The sequence below is a fragment of the Chiloscyllium punctatum genome, chromosome 39, assembly GCF_047496795.1.
Source record: "Chiloscyllium punctatum isolate Juve2018m chromosome 39, sChiPun1.3, whole genome shotgun sequence".
Taxonomy (NCBI): domain Eukaryota; kingdom Metazoa; phylum Chordata; class Chondrichthyes; order Orectolobiformes; family Hemiscylliidae; genus Chiloscyllium; species Chiloscyllium punctatum.
The window spans coordinates 40,859,745-40,882,475 of NC_092777.1; the positions used below are offsets into that span (position 1 = coordinate 40,859,745).

The 22,731-nt window shown below is 41.3% G+C and overlaps 1 protein-coding gene across 1 annotated transcript in view; it reads right to left on the reverse strand.

The window, feature by feature from the left end:
* engase (endo-beta-N-acetylglucosaminidase) overlaps window positions 1-22,731 on the reverse strand; it is a 59,555-nt gene that overhangs the window by 35,155 nt on the left and 1,669 nt on the right. Inside the window, exons 2-7 of the mRNA XM_072558508.1 lie at window positions 22,392-22,468; window positions 16,762-16,966; window positions 14,531-14,679; window positions 13,886-14,040; window positions 3,708-3,856; window positions 1,298-1,463 (exon numbers count right to left, since the gene is read on the reverse strand). Of these exons, the coding sequence (XP_072414609.1) occupies window positions 1,298-1,463; window positions 3,708-3,856; window positions 13,886-14,040; window positions 14,531-14,679; window positions 16,762-16,966; window positions 22,392-22,468 (901 nt within the window). The remainder of the gene's footprint in view (window positions 1-1,297; window positions 1,464-3,707; window positions 3,857-13,885; window positions 14,041-14,530; window positions 14,680-16,761; window positions 16,967-22,391; window positions 22,469-22,731) is intronic.

Below are 22,731 nucleotides of genomic sequence, written 5' to 3' on the forward strand. Positions count from 1 at the left end.
CATTAAACAACTTGTGTGGTATCCATACTTGAAGAAGAATTGGTCTAGCACACGCAAACTGGACCTTCAATTCATTCCTTTATTTTCAACTGGACTTATAAGACGCATTGCACTCTGAAACTGATGAAAAAGCATTATCCAGACCAGTGCAAATTGCAGACTCTATTACCTTTATAATTTACTCTTTGGCCTTAAACTTTTCAGATTTTAGCTTTCATTCAACAGCTGCAAAAACAAATTTCTGGCCAATTCCAAATTCTTGTCTCAGTATTCGAACTTTAAGAATTTAAAAAATGTTTAGCCATGATTTATTGCCATCATTTGAGCATGGTCAAAGAACTGTACTGTGAAACCTCATTTGGTCAAATGCACAAAGCAGCAGCTGTGAATACAATGAATCAACAGCAGAGGGCAGCAAAAGCACTAATATGAAATGCAAATTCCTTTGCAAAAGTCAAAACCCTGTACCAGCAAAGAAGGGAACTCCTTATTCCACTGTGCCACACTTAATTCTTCCTCTTCCTAAAATGTCACCAATTAGATAGTCTGACAAAATTGCTGCAATAAAACCGTAATGGTCCAGAAAATCAAAGTTGTGAACTTTTCAACATAAGTTAGAAATGACTTTTTATTTCTATTCCTTTACAGGATGTGGACATCATTAGCAAGGCCAGCATTTATTGCCCATCCTCATAATTACTATTGAACTAAGTGACTTACTAGGCCATTTCAGTTGGGGGGGGGGGGAGGGGGTGGTGGTGATGAGTGGAGTCACATGTCAACAGGACCAAGGGCTGATTTCCTTCCCACAAGGACTGTAATAAATCAGATGGGGGATTTACAACTAACAATGTTAGTTGGCATGGTCATTATTAAGCAGAATAACTTTATATTCCAGACTTATTAATTGAATTTAAATCTCACCCCCTGAAATTAATTGAATTTAAACCCCAGCCACATGGGATCTGAACCAGTGTCAGCCTGGGTCACTGGAGTAGTAATTTCACTGGATTCATACAAGACCACTATCTCCCTTTACCAGTCGACTGACAATTTGAGCAACAATATGTTCACTAAGCACAGATCAATATTCATATCTGCAATTCATGCAAGCGATAAACAGAATATCCCATTAAAATGACCAAAATACTCAATGGTTCCCTCTGATTTGAAGGGTCCATTGAAAATAATGCAGTCATATAATAAGAGAGAAATAAAATAAGAGATTTGGGAGGAGGAGTTAAGAACTGCCTTTGGAGCTGTTAATTGTCTGAATACAGCTCTAAATCAGCCTTACCCGATTGGTTGTAAACTCTCCCCCTACGACATCTCCTCGGCCAAACACGTCAATTCCAACATAGATATCAGCCTGGCGTCCTTCTATCATCGATGTCATTTGCTGAAGATGTTCCTCCATCCAGTTATAGTTGAGGAAAATGCCATCACAGGAGTCAAAGAATACTCTGCAAGAAGGAACGAAAATGTGTGAAGTAACCAAAAAAAACATTTAGATACTCAATACAAAAATGTGTGGCTCAAAGTAAAATGAGTCACAACAAGATCACATACTAGCAACATAAAGCACTGGTCAAACACTCAGGCATTGTTATGCATTTGTGAATAAAATGTTTGAGTTTCACAGACATTTGGTGAAATGTAATCACATTTGGAAATACTCCATTTAGTCTCATGCTAGAAGTTAGCAGAAAGACATGCAATTTATCAAACCAGTCTGATAGCATAATCTTTTACTTCCTATGAATCTGTAAATTATTCTTCTAGCTTACTGTAAGCACTGTGTTCAACATTAATAATAATTTGACCTTTTGTATCATGATCAAAATCTTATCTTTCTAAACTGGCAACACTGGCATGGATGATTGCTTTATGCTACAGACAGTTTCACACTCCAGTACAGATTGCACAGCAGTCTCCAGCAAGCACTTGGAGATTCTCAAACGTGCAGCTACCACTCCAACTCCAAAATGGCTCTCAGCCTCAAATCATTACACTTGGACATCAAAAGGTTCTAAGTTCTGAATCCTGGAAATCAACTCTCAAAGATGATTGAGAAATTGAACAAAATCTTGTTCCTATAGCACAACGTGCAGCATTTCAAATGCTAATTTTTTTGAAGTGTAATATTTCCATACTGTGGAAGATCCAAAAAGAAAGCCCAAAAACAATAACAGATGTCATCAAAAAAAGACACTGAAGTAAGGACTTTACCCAGAGAAAGTCCCTAAGTGTTTTTCAGTCATAATTTTCCAGATATTTGTAGATCTATGTTTACATTCCCTTAACTGATTTTGAATATAGATTATGGAACAGATACTTCCCTCCACTATATAGTGTTCATCTGTGAAATGTAGTGGCCTCAAGTGATTCAGAATAATTTTAAAGAAAACCACAACAAAGACTTATGATAAATGGGCAAATGATTGGCTACAGTTCATCATTGTTATAAATTTCCAGTTGAAGCTACTAGGTTTCTTTAAACTGCAGTCTTTTTGCAAAATCCAAGCAGCACATGTACTTTCTACAAAAGACAAATGATAACAAGATTGTTATAAAAGTAACACTAATATTACGAGGATGTAAACACTTACAGGCAAGATAAAAATAGGCCAGAGTACCCAGAGTATATAGCAAAGCAAACACACCAAAGAAGCAATTCTGGTCTCCCTCCTATGTTGTGAAACTTGAAATGGTTCAGACAAGATTTACAAAGATGTTGCCAGGATTGGAGAGTTTGAGCTAAAGGGAGAGGCTGAATAGGCTGGTGCTGTTTTCCCGAAAGCGTCAGAGGATGAGGGGTAAATATAGAGAGGTTTATAAAATCATGAGGGGCGTGGAAAGGGTGAATAGACAAGGTCTTTTCCCTGGGGTAGGGGAGCCCAGATGAGAGGGAATAGGTTTAGGGTGAGAGGGGAAAGATTTAAAAGAGACCTCAGGGGCAACCTTTTCATGCAGAGGGTGATCTGTGTATGGAATCAGCTGCCAGAGGAAGTGGTGGGGACTGGCACAATTCCAACATTTAAAAGGCATCTGGATGAGTATATGAATGGGAAGGGTTTAGAGGGATGTGGGGCCAACTACTGTCGGATGGGACTAGATACATTTAGGATATCTGGTCGGCATGGACGAGTTGGACTGAAGGGTCTGTTTCCATGCTGTACATCTTGGTGACTCTATGCCTTATAGTTGGGGATTGGAAAAGGCAAAGTAGATCATGTTAGCATTGTAAGACATCTTATCAAGATGGTTGGAACAGACAGAATGTAACAGAAGCTATCATTTGCTTCCTGAATTCTTCTCCTCTCCATGTATTCTCTGAACAACAGCTTCCTCACTGTCAAGCCCTGAGGTCTCAAATGTTACTGGGCCTCATTATTCAGACTGCAGTCTACGTCTCACTACACATTATAGGGAGATAATACACTCTATACAGATTACAATATCAGTAAAAACAATGACTGCAGATGCTGGAAACCAGATTCTGGATTAGTGGTGCTGGAAGAGCACAGCAGTTCAGGCAGCATCCAAGTAGCTTCAAAATCGACGTTTCGGGCAAAAGCCCTTCAGATTACAACATGACCAGCACACAACTGAACTGAAGACCAGAATCAAAGTTATTGATTTCAATAAGACACAAAATTATGTTTGAACAGCAGATGACTCACTCACTCACTATTTCAGTCACTCACTTGTTGTCCTTATTCAGTTCATTCTGCCATTGCAAATGTCCAGTCTTCAGCACACTGTCATACCAGATAATGAGACTATGGGGAACAGCTTGCTGCATCTTAGCACGGAAGTAACGAAGAAAGTCTGGCACATTCTTTACTGCATTAGGCTGCATTAAAATAGAGAGAAAGACACATTATTTGCATGTGACATGGGATGCAACCTGTAAATGTTATTTATTTGGCTTCTATAGAAATTACAGTTCTCGGATTCTAATCTGTGTATCTGGCCCATGAGCGTTCCGAGATCCATTACATTTTCACCTGGAGGAGTACACAAAGGTATTTGTCTACGTCACAAATGACTTCAAAAGACTTCTTCCCACGCGTCTGAATTTCAAAGTTTCAACTGAAGAATTTAAAATGACACAAGGTTCTGGAAAGTTGAAAAAAAGAAAAGATTTTACACTTGGTAAACCAGTGGCAAGAGCCAACAATTTACAACTTTCACTAAGACAGTTCACTGCCATTGAGTAGGACCAAGCTCTGTGGTTCTAACAAGGTAAAGAATTGAGCAGAGGTAGCTCATAGCATGGACAGAAATCCTTTTATGGTAACCATGGAGCTGCTGCTTTCCAGAGTACAAGTTGCAGTTCTGTTAAAATAAATCTGCTTGATAATGCAGAACAAAAGATGTATTCTCTTCTCACTGGCTGTCTTGGGGCTACGCAGTAAACCTGTTGTTCCAACGTCAGCCACACTGCCAGTAGCATCTATTATGAGGCCTGACAATGTAAATGCTAAGGGGGCAAGACAGATCAGAAGGCTTAGTCTCAGAACATGACCATCCTAGACATAGAGTCAAAGAGATGTACAGCACGGAAACAGACCTAAGTCCAACTTGTCCATGCCAACCAGATATCCCAACCTAATCTAGTCCCACTTGCTAACACTTGGCCCATATCTCTCCAAACCCATCCTATTCATATACCCATCCAGACGCCTTTTAAATGTTGCAATTGTACCAGCCTCCACCACTTCCGCTGGCAGCTCATTCCATACATGCACTACCATCTGCATAAAAACGTTGCCCCTTAGCTCTCTTTCATATCTTTCCCCTCTCACCCTAAACATATGCCCTCTAGTTCTGGACTACCCCACCCCAGGGAAAAGACCTTGTTTATTTACCTATCCATGCCCCTCGTGATTTTATAAACCTCTGTAAGGTTTATAAACCTCAGGCTCCAACATTCCAGGGAAAACAGCCCCAGCCTATTCAACCTCTTCCTGTAGCTCAAATCCTCCAACCCTAGCAACATGCTTGGGAATCTTTTCTAAACCTTTTCAAGTGTGACAACATCTTTCCAATAAGAAGGAGACCAGAGCTGCATGCAATATTCCAAAAGTGGCCTTACCAAGGTCCTGTACAGCCACAACATGACCTCCCAACTCCTGTACTCAATACTCTGACTAATAAAGGAAAGCATATCAAATGCCTTCTTCACTGTCCGATCTACCTACGACTCCACTTTCAAGGAGCCATGAACCTGCAATCCAAGGTCTCTTTGTTCAGCAACACTCCCTAGGACCTTACCATTAAGTGTATAAATCCTGCTAAGATTTGTTTTCCCACAATGCAACACCTCGCATTTATCTAAATTAAACTCCATCTGCCACTCCTCGGTCCATTGGCCCATCTGATCAAGATCCCATTGTAATCTGAAGTAACCTTCTTCGCCGTCAACTATACCTCCAATTTTGGTGTCATCTGCAAACTTACTAACAGTACCTCCTACGTTCACATCCAATTCATTTATAGAAATGATGAAAAGTGGTGGACCCAGCACCGATGCTTGTGGCATTCCACTGGTCACAGGCCTCCAGTCTGAAAAACAACCCTCCTCCACCACCACCCTCTGTCTTCTACCTTTGAGCCAGTTCTGTATCCAAATAGATAGTTCTCCCTGTATTCCATGAGATCTAACCTTGCTAATCAGTCTCCCATGGGGAACTTTGTCGAACGCCATTCTGAAGTCCATATAGATCACGTCCACCACTCTGCCTTCATCAATCCCTTTCATTACTTATTCAAAAAACTCAATCAAATTTGTGAGACATGATTTTCCATGCACAAAGCCATGTTGACTATACCTAATCAGCCCTTGCCTTTCCAAATATGTGTAAATCCTGTTCCACAGGATTCCTTCCAACAACTTGCCCACCACCGATGTCAAGCTCACTGGTCTATAGTTCCCTGGCTTGTCCTTACTACCCTTCTTAAACTGTGGCACCACATTTGCCAACCTCCAGTCTTCTGTCACCTCACCTGTGACTATTGATAATACAAATATCTCAGCAAGAGGCCCAGCAATCACTTTTCTAGCTTCCCACAGAGTTCTAGGGTACACCTTATCAGGTCCTGGGGATTTATCCACTTTTGTGTGTTTCAAGACATTCAGTACTTCCTCCTCTGTAATATGGACATTTTTCAAGATATCACCATCTATTTCCCCACATTTTATATCTTGAATATCCTTTTCCACAGTAAATATTGATGCAAAATACTCATTTAGTATCTCCCCCATTTCTTGCAGCTCCACACAAAGGCTACCTTGCTGATCTTTGAGGGGCCCTATTCTCTCCGTAGTTACCCTTTTGTCCTTAATGTATTTGTAAAAACCCTTTGGATTCTCCTTAACCCTATCTGTCAAAGCTATCTCATGTCCCCTTTTTGCCTTCCTGATTTCTCTCTTAAGTATACTCCTACTACCTTTATATTCTAAGGATTCACTCGATCTATCCTGTCAATACTTGATATATGCCTCCTCCTTTTTCTGAACCACACCCCTCAATTTCTCTAGTTCTTAAGAGATGAAGAGTAATTTCTTCTTTCAGAGGGTTCAGAGTGTTTGGAACTTCTTGCCATAGAGACGCTGTGGGAGCAGTCTATTTTTAAGACTGGGTTGATAGATTCTTGACCTTTAGGGGAAAAGAGAGTTACCAGGAAAGTGGACATGAGGAATGTTGGATCAGCCATGAACCTACTGAGTGGCAGAGCAGGCTTGAGGGGCCAATTGGCATACTCCTGTTCCTATTTCTTATGGTCTTTTCTAAGCGTGAGTCTCACTGTTCTTCCTGCATGCAATGGACAAAGCAGTCATTGGAATGATGTGTTAAAAAGATATCCAGGTTCCAGGAGGACATGTTCTCTTCAAAGTATTTTCTCAGTCTTTATCCTGAAGCAAACTCTAACACCGCTGACCCATTTTCTCAAGATTCAAGCTTCCTGTGTGATCGTTGCTATCTAGAATGTCTTGGAGAAGTTTCATGCATTGTATCAGAATCACAACTTTGGATGAATCTGCATGCTAATCCAACAAATGTCAGAATGCATACCACAGGCATCTGCAGCATCTGCAACCAGTAATGGCATTTCCTGCGGTAAGGTACCCTCAGGCAGGCTATTTATTCACCTCTCCAAGATCTGCTTTTGCTCTAAATTACAGTTGCTATGGACTCAGACAACAGATTCCCGACTTCTCGCTATTCAGGAGTGTTTCCAATTAGGCAAGAGCACCATGACTTTTAAAATAAATGAGGTACTAGCGAATAATCAATGTTGAGCTGACTGTGGTGCAGTTGTTAAAAAAAAAATCTCTGGTTGTTAAATTGTAATTGTGTCCTCTGTACCCCTCTGTGTAAAGATTTTAGTCATAGCTCTTATGGTTGTCAATGTGATTGGAGGCTCTATTTGATATCTACTTAATCAGTGGTTTTATGATATTGGAGCACATTACAAGAACACCAGTCACCAGACTGAATGACAATCACAAACTTCATGCATGCAGCTCATGCCGACTGGAATCACTAATGTTGTAAAACCCAACTAGAGTTCAAGATTGCCTTTAGATTGGAGAAAGTTGCAAATAGGAAGACTCTGAGCAGCTAACAATGTTATACAGTATAGTATCATAACCAGCAGGGTTACTGCAATTAATTTAAATGTACAACAAATGAAACTAGGACCAGAATGATTGTTCAAAAGATGTAAAAATAAAATCTTGATACTGCACATTTCCAACTGACTCAATTCCCCTCCTGCTTCCTTTTGCATTGATCTCCCACATTATCTAGAACTTCTTACCAATAGGGTCAGTCTTTGAATTGAGAAGTTAAGTGAAATCGCTGATGAAATCACATAACCATAACATACAAATTTATTGACTTTAAAATATGGGAGCAGAATTAGGCCATTTGGCCCATCGAGTCTGCTCCACCAATTAATTACAGCTAATATGTTTCTCACTCTCATTCCCCTGCCTTCTCCCTGTTACACTTGAGGTTCTTGATTAATCAAGAACCTATGTTAAATACACTCAATGACGTGGTCTCCTCAGCCCTCTACAGCAATGGGTTCCACCGATTAAACACCCTCTGACTGAAAACGTTCTTCCTCATCTCAGTTCTAGAGTGTCATCCCTTCACTCTGAGGCTGCCCTCAGGTCATAGTCTCTCCTACTAGTGAAAACGTCTTCTCCACATCTACTCGACTCAGGCCTCTCAGTATCTTGTAAGTTTCGATCAAAGCCCCCCTCGTCCTTTTAAACTCTGTTGAGTACAGACCCAGAATCCTCGTATATCAAGCCTTTCATCCCTGGAATCATTCTTGTAAATCTCCTCTGGACCCTCGCTAACACCATACATCCTTCCTTAGATACTGGGACCAAAACTACTCACAAAATTCCAAATGCAATCTGAACAGAGCTTTATACAGCCTCAGCAGTACATCCTTGCTTTTGTATTCTAGCTGTCTTGAAATGAATGCTAACATTGCAGTTGCCTTAACTGCCAAATGAATGTGAATTAAGACTCCTAAATCCTTTTGTGCTTCTGATTTCCAAGGCCTTTCCCCATTTAGAAAGTGCCTCTATTCTTCCTACCAAAGTGCATAACCTCACACTTTCCCACACTGTAGTCTATCTGTCACTTCTTTGCCCACTCTTCTGGCCTGCCCCAGTCTTTCTGCAGCCTCTCTGCTTCCTCAACACTACCAGTCCCTGCACCTATCTTTGTGTCATCTACAAATTTAGCCACAATGGCCCTCGGTTCCTTCAACCAATTTGTGAATGTATAACGTAATAATTGTGGTCCCATCACTCACCCCTGTAGAACTCCACTCATCACCGGCTGCCATCTTGAAAAAGAACCCATTATCCCTCCAACCCCACTCTCTGCCTTCTGCCAGTCAATCAATCCTCTATCCATGCCAGTCCCTTGCCCATACCACCATGGGCTCTTAATTTATTTATCAGCCTCCTGTGCCGCTCAAGCCTGCTCTCAATTACGCCTGATTGCACCCTCAAATACACACTCCTACCCTGATAACCTTTCACCCCTTGCTTTAAAAGAATCTAGTTACCTCTGCCAATTCAAATCCTCTGCTTCTACCCTACTGAAGGAAAAGCTCCAAAGACTCTGAACCCTGCGATTAACCCTGCACACCTTTGGATTGTGGGAGGAAACCTGAGCACCCGGAGGAAACCCACGCAAACACGGGGAGAACATGCAAACTCCACACAGACAGTTGCCTGAGGCTGGAATCGAACCCGGGTCCCTGGCACTGTGAGGCAGCAGTGTTAACCACTGAGCTACCATGCTGCCCCGAATCTATTTACAACTTATATAAATTGTAAATAGAATTATAGAATTCTTACAATGCGGAAACAGGCTCTTCGGCCCAACAAGTCCACACCAACCCTCCAGAGAGTAACCTACCCAGACCTATCCCCTTATCCTATTATGCTACATTTACCCCTGACTAATGTACCTAACCTACACATCCCTGAACACTATGGGCAATTTAGCATGACCAAATCACCTAACCTGCACATCTATGGATTGTGGGAGGAAACCGGAGCATCTGGAGGAAACCCCCAATGACAGGGGGAGAACATGCAAACTCCACGCAGACAGTCGCCCGAGACTGGAATCAAACCTGGATCCCTGGCATTGCGAGGCAGCAGTGCTAACCACTGAGCCACCGTGTCATCACCAGTGCACTGGAATTTCCTAAGTGTTCAGTCAAAGAGAGATTAAAATCAAGTAGAAGACTCAATATCCTGGAAGAATTTCAACAGTGCACCACTGCAGGAAGGAACAAGACAGAAACTAAATTAACATTTTATCGGATCATTAGCACACAGCTGTTTTGCAGTTCGCTTACTCCATGTCGACAGCAGCTCCAAATGAAATGCAAGGATCATTTATTGATAATAATATGATACTTATAGTTAAATAATGTTAAGAGGAAAATGAATGAACTTTTTTTAAAATCAACCCCCCATTTTAACTTCTGAACACAATTTCTTGGCGTTGAGACTGGGCAGGAAACCTGCTCTCAATCTGCTTACCCAGTTGTACAACAGCCACCATCTGAAAGGCACACAACATTAGTCGAGGATGAGTCATTTCTTGTTTTCCCTGCTTCCGGCCCTCACACCATGACCACTTCGTCTCGGTCCCATCGGAAAATGTAAACGGTCCATATTCAGCAACTTTCAGCTCATCAGAAATTCTCCCAATGACATTCTACAGCATATTCCTGTTTCTCTGCATTAAAAACGTTTTCCTTGTTTCCATATGCCATTGTGGCTTTGATCGTCACCATCTCCGAAACCTATTCCAGCCCTACAACTCCCTCCCCACACACCTGGAACATTTTTGTGGCTCCTGTTCTGGTGTCATGTCCCGACCTCACTTCATTCCACCCTTCAGTTTGTTATACCTCAGTCACTGAGACCTCAATCTCTGAAATTCCATCCATAAATCTGTCCATTACCTTCCCATAACTTCCTTAAAACTGACATTTTTGACAAAGTTTTACCTCTTTAAAAACCCCCTCTGTTGCTTAGCATCCTTTTCTACATTAAAGGCACTATGTAAATGATTGATGTAACGGTTGATGTAAACTCACAATGTTGAAGCAAGACCTCGTGTCCAACTGCTCTCTAGTAACTTAGTTACATTTCATCACTTCTCTCGCAAAAAAGCTTACATTTCAAATACTGCAAAGACTACAGGACCCGACACCATTCTGACAAAAGGCTTATGATCCAGAACCTGCCATGCCCCAAGCCAAGCAGTGCTAGGACAGCTACAATACTGGCATCTACATGACAATGTGAAAATGTCCTCAGGCCTATCCTGTACACAAAAAGCAGGACACATTTAACCCAGCCAATTACCAAGCAAGCTACTCTCAACCATGAGCAAGTGACAGAAAGGAGGGAGGGCTCAGCTGTGATTATTAAAGTTTCCAGAACAAGTATTCGGACAGAGAGTATGGGAAGGCTCAGGAATCTAACTTCAGGCACAGCAGATAAGGGAACAGTTATTGGGGGGGAATAGGACTGAAGGTGTCGTATTTAAATGTTAGCACTACAAAACAAGATAAATAAACTTGTGGCACAGATTGAAATTGGCAGGTACGATGTTGTGTGCATCACAGAGACATGACGCTTGGGAACTAAATATCCAAGGATACTGACGAAAGGACAGGTGGGCAGAGTTGACTTGCTAGTAAAGAAATTAAATGAAATCAATAGCAAGAAGCTACATAAGGCCAGAAAGTGTATAAATCGTGTGGATAGAGTTGTGGAACCGCAAAACAAGAAAGATCCTAATGTACAGGCCTCCAACCAGCAGTTAAGATGTGGGGCAGAAAATAAATTAGGAGATAGAAAAGGTATGGAAGGAAGGCACTACCTGTGTAGCCACTACAATAATCATGAGGGACTTCAATATGCAGGTAGACTGGGGAAAGGAGGTTGGTAGCAGATCACAAGGGATTTGTGGAATGTCTACAAGGTGTTTTTTTTTGGAGCAGCCTGTGGTGGAGCCCATTTGGGAACAAGTATTTATGGATTTGGTAATATGTAATGGGACAGACTTAATAATGGATTTTAAGGTGAAGGAACCCCTAGAGCGCAGTGGCCACAATAGGAGAGAATTCACCCTGCAGTTTGAGGTGGAAAGCTGGAATCGGATGTAACGGTATTACAATGGAGTAAAGGTAATGACAAAGACATGAGGGAGGTGACTGGAAGGGGTGCCCATCAGGAAAGATGGCAGTGGGTTTCTGGGATATTTCAGGAGGGACAGCAGGAATTCATCCCCAAAGGAAGAGAGGATGAAGCAATCTTAGATGAAGTCAAGGACCGCAGAGAAGCAAAAGAAAAAGCATACAATGTGGCAAAGGTTCGTGGGAATCCAGAGGATTGAGACACCTTTAAAAATCAGCACAGGATAACTAAAAATATAATAAGGGGGATGACTATGAAATATGAGAGTAAACTAACTCTTAATTTTAAATAAGATTGCAGGAGTTCTTGTTGGATATATAAAAATGTAACAGTGGACTTTGGACTGCGGGAAAATGAGGCTGGAGCAGTAGTGATGAGGAACAAAGAAATGGCAGAGGAGTTGAACAGGTACTCTGCATGAGTCTTCACGGTGGAAGATACTAGTGACATATCAGAACTTCAGGGAGTCACGGGGAAGAGGTGAATGTCGTAGCCATCACTGAGGAGAAGATGCTAGGGAAGTTGAACGGTCTGAAAGTGAATAAGTCACCCAGAGAGGATGAACTATGCCCCAGGACTCTGAAGGAACTCACCTGAAGAGATTATAGAAGCATTGGTATGACTGTTCTGCAATTACTGGAGTCAGAGAGGGTCCCAGAAGAATGGAAAATGGTTAAAGTAACACTTTTGTTTAAGAAGGGAGGGAGGGAGAAAGTGGGAAATTATAGGCCAGTTGGCCTGACTGCAGTCATTGTAAGATTTTAGAATCCATTATTAAGGATGTGATTGAGGAGTACGTAGAAGTGCATGGCAAAATAAAGCTGAGTCAGCACGGTTTCACCAAGGGGAGATTACGGCTGACAAATGTTAGAATTGTTTGAGGAGGTACTGATCAAGTTAGACAAAGGATGGCCTATCCTGGGGGTTACCATTGACCAGAAACTAAATTGGATTCAGCTAAATAAATATTGTGGCTACTAAAGTATGTCAGAGTTTGGGAAATATGCAGTGAATAACCCCACTCTTGACTGCTCAAACTCTGTCTGCCATCTCGAAAGCACGAGTCAGGAGTGTGATGAAGGAGTACAGCTGAACACGAAACTCAATACCAGCCAGGATAAATCAGTGTGATTTAGTGATACCCATGTCTTTACCTTCAATGTTCATTCCCTCTAGTACCAACATACAATGTAAAAGTGTGCCTGGGTAGCATATTTTTAGTGTAACTTGGCCATCACAGTTTATTTTCATACAATAAGCTCTGGAGCAAGCTAATAGGGTTCAGGACACCATTCTGTACAAACACTGGGCCAAAGAAACAAATGTTGAACTCTTTATTCTTTAGTTACTGTCTACTTAATATTACTGTATAATTAGCAACCAGCCAAAAGGTGGAGATCTTGTGGTATAGTAGTAACACTTCAGTTTCACATTCCACTCCAGGGCTTGATGACAATGGAAGATGTATTCATAATGTGGTCAAACCTTATTCTCAACCTGTCAATCCCTCTGATATGCCTGTGACAGTCAGTCACTTAGTGCAACAGTGTCACCTAGTCAGCCATATTTGCCATAGAGTGGTGTATCACATGCTATAGCCTCTGGCGACAGGCTGTTGACTGTTTCAGGAAAATGTTGCTTTTGAAACAGATCTCTATTAAAACTCAGAAGTGGCAACATTGTGTATCATCCACAAGGTGCGCAGCAGCAACTCACCTTGGCTCGTTTGACAGCACCTTCCAAACCCATGGCCTCTACCACCTAAAGGGCAAGGGGACCAGATACAGTACTGTGACTTGCTAATTCCCCTTCAAGCCACAGACCAACCTGACTGGATCTGCGGCACTTCATCATTGTCATTGGGTTAAAATCCAGGAACTTCCCTTCTATCAGCTCTCTGGGTGTATCTACACAACAAGGACTGCAGCAGGTGACAGCTCACCATCACCTTCTCAAGATCAATTAAGGAAGCTCACATCTTGCAAAACAATAAATATTTTAGATTCTAAAGCCTTTGCATGTGACAATTACATTTTCCCTCTGCTCAAAGAGTGCTGTCACATCAGCATCCTTTACTAGCTCAGTAAGTGCCAACAAAATACAGATCACTTTACTCACACTCAATTCATTTTCGATGTTAACCAACCATCCATCAAACTGAAAGCAGTGGGCAATGAGTACTAGTTTATCAGCCAGTGCACGGAATGTCTCCTCATTCTCCAAGAAAGTCTCACAGATTGCAGCCCCAGCTTCCCATTCTGTGATGAATGTTCCTGAAACCAAAAACAGCTGAACACAAAATCAAAATTTTCCACCCATTAGAAATAACCTCACCTATTTTATCGAAATATCCATTGGGGAATGTCTGTAATGATATTAATTTGAGCACTAAAACAAGCAAAAAAGCATTCTTATTCCGACATCAGGAACAGCATGTTTCTATAAAACACTTCTTAAGTCAGACTGCCACATGGGAGAGATACCCGAGCCAGTCAACAATACTTACCAGACACAGGAGAAAAAAAAGAGCTTCCAGTTCTGTGAAAGAACCTTGAAATAACTCAAAAATAGCATTCTAATTCTTGGAACATTGCAGTTAAGAAAGATTATTTCCCAGAAGAGAATAAACAAACTTCCAAAGCACTCCATCAGAAGCTTTCTGTGTCAATGAAAATCATCCAAATTGAAAATACAGAAAGTTAACCATGCCTTTTGCCATAGTGAAGCACAAATATACTTAGTTCCTAAATTAAGCATATTTACCTAGAATAGCGACACTGTGTTTATGCGCAGCGTTGGTCCAGCAGACGGGTGGGATGGTCACCATATGGTGACTGAAATATACAAAGATATCGATATATAACCAGTGGTAAAAAACAAAAGGATTCTCCTCATGCACACCTTGTATGAACCTGAGAAGAAAGTGGCAGGTTAAGGACTTATCGCGCATAATCTCCCAGAGAAAAAGAGTGACTGGCTGATGTCCAAACAAGAGTACACACTTTAAGAATGCATTCTGTGCCATCTCTCTTTATCCATAACCAAACCAAATATAAATGATGCTGTGATTTTCCATTATCGCTGTCCAATCAATTCTAACATGACCTTACTTTAAATTCCTTTAAATTTAAATTTGCAGAACCCAACCAGTGGTGCCATGCAGGGCTAGAGAGAGACATTATGGGTGTCTTTACTGCTCCTGGCCCAGGTCCCTAGTCCCTCTGATCCAAACACAGTGGCCCCCTGGTCCTGGTTATTGGTCTCTGATGCACCCCCCTCTCCTGGGCCCGAACTCTCCTGAATCCAAGGCATTCACTGGGCAAAGTGCGACATTGGAACATTTGGATTTGCAACTTGCATTAATCTTCTTTATACAATCACACACTTGGAATTCGAAAATATATGAAACATAAAATCACAGTAATGTAAGGCTCCAAGGGTGCAGTAGCACTTCACAATTCGCAGCCATGTATTTGGGATTTTAACCTTTCCTGTCATGTTTTGACTGCCATTCAGCAAACTGCTAAAGATGGGAATCGCACACCAGAAGTTAAACGATATGACAGATTCATGATAAAAAAAACAGCATATTGAGTGCAAACACATTTGAAGCATTATGGCCATATCTAAAGTACTCCATTGACAAACCCTGTAACATATCAGATAAGACCTCTGTTCTTCACAAGATAGCCTGTCTCTGGGCTAAAGCACCAACTTCGGCCAATTGAGACCTGCTGTCTTACTGGAATTCCCTACCTCACCTCCACAAGCTAATGAGACATACACTATCATGGTAAAACTTCCACCTTCCAACATTAAACCACAAAAGGAATTTGAAGTCACCTAGATGTGTAGCTGGACAGTTTCTGCTGTCAGGGATATATCCACATTTTAAAACAGCAGCTTTAGCGAAGTTCAAAAATATTTAAAGAGATCTTTTGTATGGTTTGAAACCTGCCAAATCTCCAATCTCCCATCAAATAATCCTTTTCTCCAATGAGATGGCAGAGCTGTAAACATAGATTGTGTTACCTCTCAATATTTGCCACATTTTAATGCATCACACAGGTGGTGCTGTCTTAGGTGATCGGACTTTATTCTGTATGGCAAATCCAACTCATTAATGGCTTAGAAAGAGTTAAAAAGATTTCATCACAATTCACTATGCTATAAAGTGATAATTTTAAAACAACCACTTTTGAATCTTGGGTAAAGTCAGCGCAGATTTTATTGAAAGAAGACAATGTTCGCCTAAATGCCCAGGCTAGTCCTGAAGGAGGACTATGCCTGAAACGTCAACTCTCTTGCACCTCAGATGCTGCCTGACCTGCTGTGCTTCTTCCAGCGCCACATTTTATTAACTCTGACTCTCCAGTATCTGCAATCCTTACTATCTCCAGGAATGCTCATCTCCTCCTGAAGAGTTTCAACACAGTTGAAAATTCTCAATTTAATGTCGGTCCCCCTCTCATCTCAATCTCAATCTCAGCCTGATTTCCATGGCAACTGAACTTTCAGTATTCCCTTACCTCTGTGGGCTGTACAGCAATGGATAATTGTTACAACTTATATTTTTCACTTCCTATATTTCCCATTGTGCTTCAACAGCGTGCTCAAGCTACATTTGTCTACCCTAAGTAATTAACAAGCATTTAAGTATCAATGTTAATCAATTGCCTCACTTCAAATGGATATTTTCATCTTAGTTTAATGTATAGCACATTATATAAAAGCAAATGTTGAGCATTGTGCTTTAAGTAATGACATAGAAATTGATAATGTTGAATCCTTAGTGACTGGATCAACATCACCATAAGTATTCCAAGTTCACCAAATTGTGTCAGAAGGCAGAATGTCGTGACACATTCCACGGTATAAAAGGCAAAACATGTGAATCATTTGTCATCATTCTTTTCCATTGAGACCTGCCTCACACTTAAAGAAAAATTGTTAAGGATATCGATCAGTCACCACGCTATCCAGAGAAAACACACCTGTCATTCAAGTAGCCACCAGCCATATCATGACAGACCAGCGTCCTTGGCCGATTACACTGCATCGGTGGCTGTCGTGGAGCGAGGGGGATGACTGCTTTGTTGAAATGCTCATCTTGAATAAAAGGCTGCCACAATTTCAGTTCCTCAAGTGATGAGATGTAAAAGCTGACTGGTGCACTGGTGTCAGGGTCGTAACAGTGGCCTGCATTCAACAAAGGACCAAAAACAATAACCAATCTTATCTCCCATTTACACATGACACTGAACCTTAGGAAACACAGTAATGATTTAGAAAAATTCACAACAAAACCTCAAAGCCCGGATACGGCAGCAGACTGGCATGCTATCCTTGAACCACAGTTCAAATCTTAACGAGACAAGATGATAGTCTCTTCTCTCAATTGGGTATAATGTCACTTCAGGGTGATTTAAACAGATTCAACTTTAAAAGAAATATACACACTTAACCTTCTATGATCTTTAATTGTACATAAAATGCAGCAAAGATAATCATTCAAATATGAGAAGTTGGGTAATCCATAATACAGGAAAATTCAGTCTCATCATTCTGCCACCTAAATTCTAATTCTTCTGGTCCTCTGCTCAGAGAATACTGCCCTCAGTTATTTAGACCAGGGCCATTCTGTAATGTTTACCTGAAATATGTAAACTAGCATATAATTAATATGATCAACCACACTATCCCCCTTATTCCACTGTTCAGCTCAGTGGGACTAACCTTGCTTAGTTCCAATCTATCCAATGCCAGGCAAACTACCTCTAGTAATGATTTCTCTTCCCAATCCCAGATAGTTATCTCCTGATTTCCACAAGGATTCCTCTTCCATCTGAACCTATTAACTGTTTCATCTTTCTTCCAGATAGTCATCTCTTGGCTCAATCATCCCTTGGCTCAGTGATCCCTGGCCAACCTCGCAGCTTGCATGAATGTCAGTTCATGCAAAACATTGCTAAACGTATCCAATGATGCACCAAGTCCTGGTCAACTGACACTCTTGTTTTTGCTGAGTAACATCGGTTTCTCCTGCTTCAACAAGCCCAATTTTGTTATTCTCGTGTTTAAGTCATTTTATGTTTTTTGTCCCGAACTTTGCAAATTTTTCTTGCCTCTCCCTTTATCCCAGAAGCTTCAAGCTTTGACATTCCTCACCTACACTCCACTTACCTCTCCATCTCTTCAATCATCCCTTTTAGCATTTATATCTTCTCTCCACATACAATTATTTCTGATGATGTTGCTTCGAAGCTTCCTGTGCAAATGTTCCACATTACAGGAAGTGTTCCGAGTCTTTGTAACATGTTCTTTCCAACCTAACATCATTTTACCCAGAATATACACAGAAAAGCAGGTCACAAAAACAAGCAAACCTACTCCACCATTCAGGAAGGTTCGTTGCTGATCTACAGTTAGGCTCAACTCCACAAAATCCAACTCCATCAATTACCAAGGGAGGTCAACTCAAGATGGAGGTAGAGTAGAGTTCCTGAGCCAGAGCTCTTCTGGTCCATCAGTTTCTTTTCTACTTTCTCCTCGTTTTGTGTTTGATTTTCTTCTTCTTTCTTATTTTTTCTCTCTACTTACCTCCATGCCTCAGACGGACTTGACAGAGTCCGGGCTCGAGGTAAAGCCCAGAGTGACTCACTGCTTTGGAGCTGTAATGCTGAACTTTTATCTTTATTTCTTGCTGATTTATACTTAAGATTTGTACCCTGGTACCTTTGTGTCTAGCTTTATAAGAACTACAATGCTGAACTTTTAACTTTATTTCATTTTTATAATTTAGGCCTAAAACATTGTACCTAAGTATCTTTGTACCTAAGATGGTGCCGGAAATGGTGACTTTGCACACTTTCACTGTACTCATATATCCCTGTACTTGAATGCATGTGACAATTAACTTAATTCTAATTCTAATTCTTCACCCTCCAGCATGTTCCCCATAAGCCACAGCATTGTTACTTTTGAAAAGTCTGAATGTATTTATGGTCAAGAAAGACAACAACTGAGCCTCTACAGTTCTGTGGCAGACTGACATCCAAGAATTTGCAATGCTTGAAGAAGCGATTCCACCTCATTGCTGCAATTAAAATGGGAGCCTTTACTGTGAAACTGTGGCAGGTTTGTTCTATATTCATCATAAGAGGAAAACGACTTTCAGCATCTACCCTAATAAGTCCCTCAGAATTCTATGTATCTTAAAGAAAATCAAAGGCAGGCTCTATCTGTGCAGAGAGGAAAGCATTACTTTTTCGAGTTGATAACTCGAGATTTAACGAAAAAGAGAATGGTAAGGAGGAAAAGAGGCAGAATCTTCCCAGATCCTGTGTGGCATGGATTACTGCTGGAAATCTGGAGAATCATGTGAGAAGTTGAGTGAGGCCTTTTTTGATGTCAAGAGCAACAAATCACAATTTTAACAGAATTCCATACATTGAGACAAGATTCTTACTAATGAGCAGTGAGAAGTCTATTAATAGGAATTATTACTCATTATTCCTTATTAATATCTAATCCTGCCTCATTAACAGGAAGTTTCCATTAGATAGAAACTAGATACCAGGAATTTCCAACAAGAAAGTTTGAGTAGGTACCAGGTGACTCTACCTCACATGGGGGAACATGGGATGTTGCAGGAGAGGAGGCAGGGTGACAGATAGTCACCACCACCATGGTGTTAATGGAGGGACAGTGCAGCATAATGGTGGACATCACCAAACTAGTGATCGGAGCTCAGGGGCTAAGGAAGACAGTTTGTTCTCAGTTTGAAGTAGTGGGTAGAAACATGTGGGGGTTCAGTCAGGAGGACGATCCAAGGAATGCAAGGTAGAAAGGGACATGGGGCTTTTGGGTAGGAGAGGGACGCCTGACCACCAGGATGAGCCCAATATTCACAATGTCCAATGTGATGTGCATTGCCTTCTCTAATCTTTCTATTGCCAATTGTAGCCTATGAATGGAAAATTGCAGCTAGCGTGCCTGAAGTGGGCAGAGTCACTGTCTACTTAGAGTCATAGAGATTTACAACAAGGAGACAGACCATTTGGTCCATCTCATCCACGCTGACCAGATATCCTAAACAAACCTAGTCCCATTTGCCAGCATCTAGCCCATATCCCTCTAAACCCTTCCTATTCATATTACCATTCAAATGTCTTTTAAATGTTGTAATTGTACCAGCCTCCACCACTTCCTCTGGCAGCTCATTCCATACACACACCACCCTCTGCATGAAAAGGTTGCCCCTTAGATGTCTTTTACGTCTTTTCACTGTCATGTTAAACCTATACTTTCTAGTTTTGGACTCCCCACCCTGAGGAAAAGACATTGACTACTTACCCTATCCATGCCTCTCATGATTTTATCAACCCCGATAAGGTCATCCCTCAGCCTCCTCACTCTAGGGAAAATAGCCCCAGCCTAATCAGCCTCTCCCTATAGCTCAAACCTTTCAACTCCAATAACATCCTTGTAAATCTTTTCTGAACTCTTTGAAGTTTCACAACATCCTTCCTATTGCAGGGAGACCTGAATTACATGCAGTATTCCAAAAGTGGCCTAACCAATGTCCTATACAGCCACAACACGGCTTTCCAACTCCTGTACTCAATGCTTTGACCAATTGCTGGCCAAAGATGCAGGTTTCAGTTCTGTGAAACAGGTCCTTCAAGGGGCATTTGCATTAATAATACACCTGAAGAATGCAGATTCACATCATTTGCAATCATATCATTGTGCATGTGAAATACAGGCAGTGTCCCAGTGTGTGAGGTCCGCTGCTTGTCATAAACAATGTCGACCGTGTCATTGGTCCTTGCAGTTTGTAGATGGACACTTCTGTGAGGCAGAAGTAATCAATGACAGTCTTAAAAGGGGCACCTCTGGGCCACAATGCGCATAGAACTAATGTCAGACATTATAGTGTACACAGTAGTGTGGAACTGACGCTCTCTACACCTGAACTGTAAGTATAATTTATGATTAGATTAGATTCCCTACAGTGTGGAAACTGGCCCTTTGGCACAACCAGTCCACACCGACCCTCTGAAAAGTAACCCACCCAGACCCACTTCCTTCTGACTAATGCCCCTATCACTATGGGCAATTTAGCAGGGCCAATTCACCTGACCTGCATATAGAGTCATAGAGTCATAGAGATGTACAGCATGGAAACAGACCCTTCAGTCCAAACCGTCCATGCCGACCAGATATCCCAACCCAATCTAGTCCCACCTGCCAGGACCCGGCCCATATCCCTCCAAACCCTTCCTATTCATATACCCATCCATCTTTGGACTGTGGGAGGAAACCGGAGCACCTAGAGGAAACCCACGCAGAAATGGGGAGAATGTGCAGATTCCACACAGACAGTTGCCCGAGGCTGGGATTGAACCTAGGTCCCTGGTGTCATGAGGCAGTCGTGCTAATCACTGAGCCACTGTGCCATCATGCCAGCTATATGTCATAAGAAGCGGTGGATCGTGGTTGCTATGGAAACACATTAACAGTAAAGGACAATTCCAGCTTGCCAGCATTTGACTGGGTCACAGCCAAGATTCAACGATACTACTAGCACTAGGGATGTGAATGCCCTGACAGTACCAAATTCTTGGTAGTGGTAGCATCAGGCTAACATCAGATGAGAGGAGCTCCATCAATGTGTGGTAGGTAGTTCATGAGGCAGTTTTGCAAGAATAGTGTGAAAAAAACTCATCAGCCCTCATGAAGAGAAACCCTCCATGAAACTTGATGAAAAGGATACCAAGCCAAAGTATGATACTATTCAAACATGGTAAGGTCCCTCAGTGAAAGATGAGGAGCTATTCTTTAACCTTACATTGAGGTTGCTTGGAACAATGTTGGTGACAGAGGGCAAAGAGGCCAGAAGGAGAGCGAGATGGAGAATAAAAATGGCAGGCAACTGGAAACTCAAATCATCTATACAGTCCGAACTGAGATGCTCAGAGAAGCAACAACTCAATCAAAGTGGTTTCCCTTGCACCCAATGTAAAGAAGAATACAATTACTAGTTTAAAATAAACTTGGTCTAAAAAAAAATCACACAACACCAGATTATAGTCCAACTGGTTTATGTGGAAGCACTAGCTTTCGGAGCGTTGCTGCTTCATCAGGTAGTTGACAATCTGATGAAGGTGCAGAGCTCCAAAAGCTAGTGCTTCCAAATAAATCTGCTGGACTATAACCTGGTGTTGTGTGATTTTTAACTTTATACACCCCAATCCAACTCCGGCGTCTCCAAATCACAAAATGAACTTGGATATTCTGGGTGGATCTTGATTCAAACAATTCATTTTCTACATTTTGAACAATAATGAGATACTTGAGAGCATTTCAAAAAATCATTTTATACCCCACAACATAAAAAAATTGGCATTACAGTTTGGAAGGAAATAAAAGGTTCCCTCATTCCAACCAATGCTTCAAAACAAAACATGTCATATCTCCAGTCGATTCTGAGTGATAAAGGCTCACAACAAATACAACACAGTGAAACATTTTCAAAAACCAACATTTGATGTATGTAAAATTACTGGCTGCTTTGCCTGCAGTCTCACTGACTGTGTTCGCTATAGTTATATGTACTCACCAGGCAGCTGAGGTGCATCGTACTGAACTGTGTGATCAACTTGATGCTCCACTGGATGAGCTTGATTAACAGCGACACTACAAAACAGACATTAATGCAAGTCAACATTTAATCCTGTAATAATGTGTAATGTATTTAAAACAGTAGAGAATCAAATGTGGCACTCAAATAAAAAAACAAATGCCCATTTGCTTTGCAGTTAAACAGTGAGTATAATTAAGTTGCATGTGACATCACTAAGAGAAGACAACAGAGTTGTTATGAGAACAAAAACCTCCCCAAGCATGTTCAAATTGTAACAGAGAAGTTTCAGCAAGATGTTTTTTGAACTCAGCAGCAG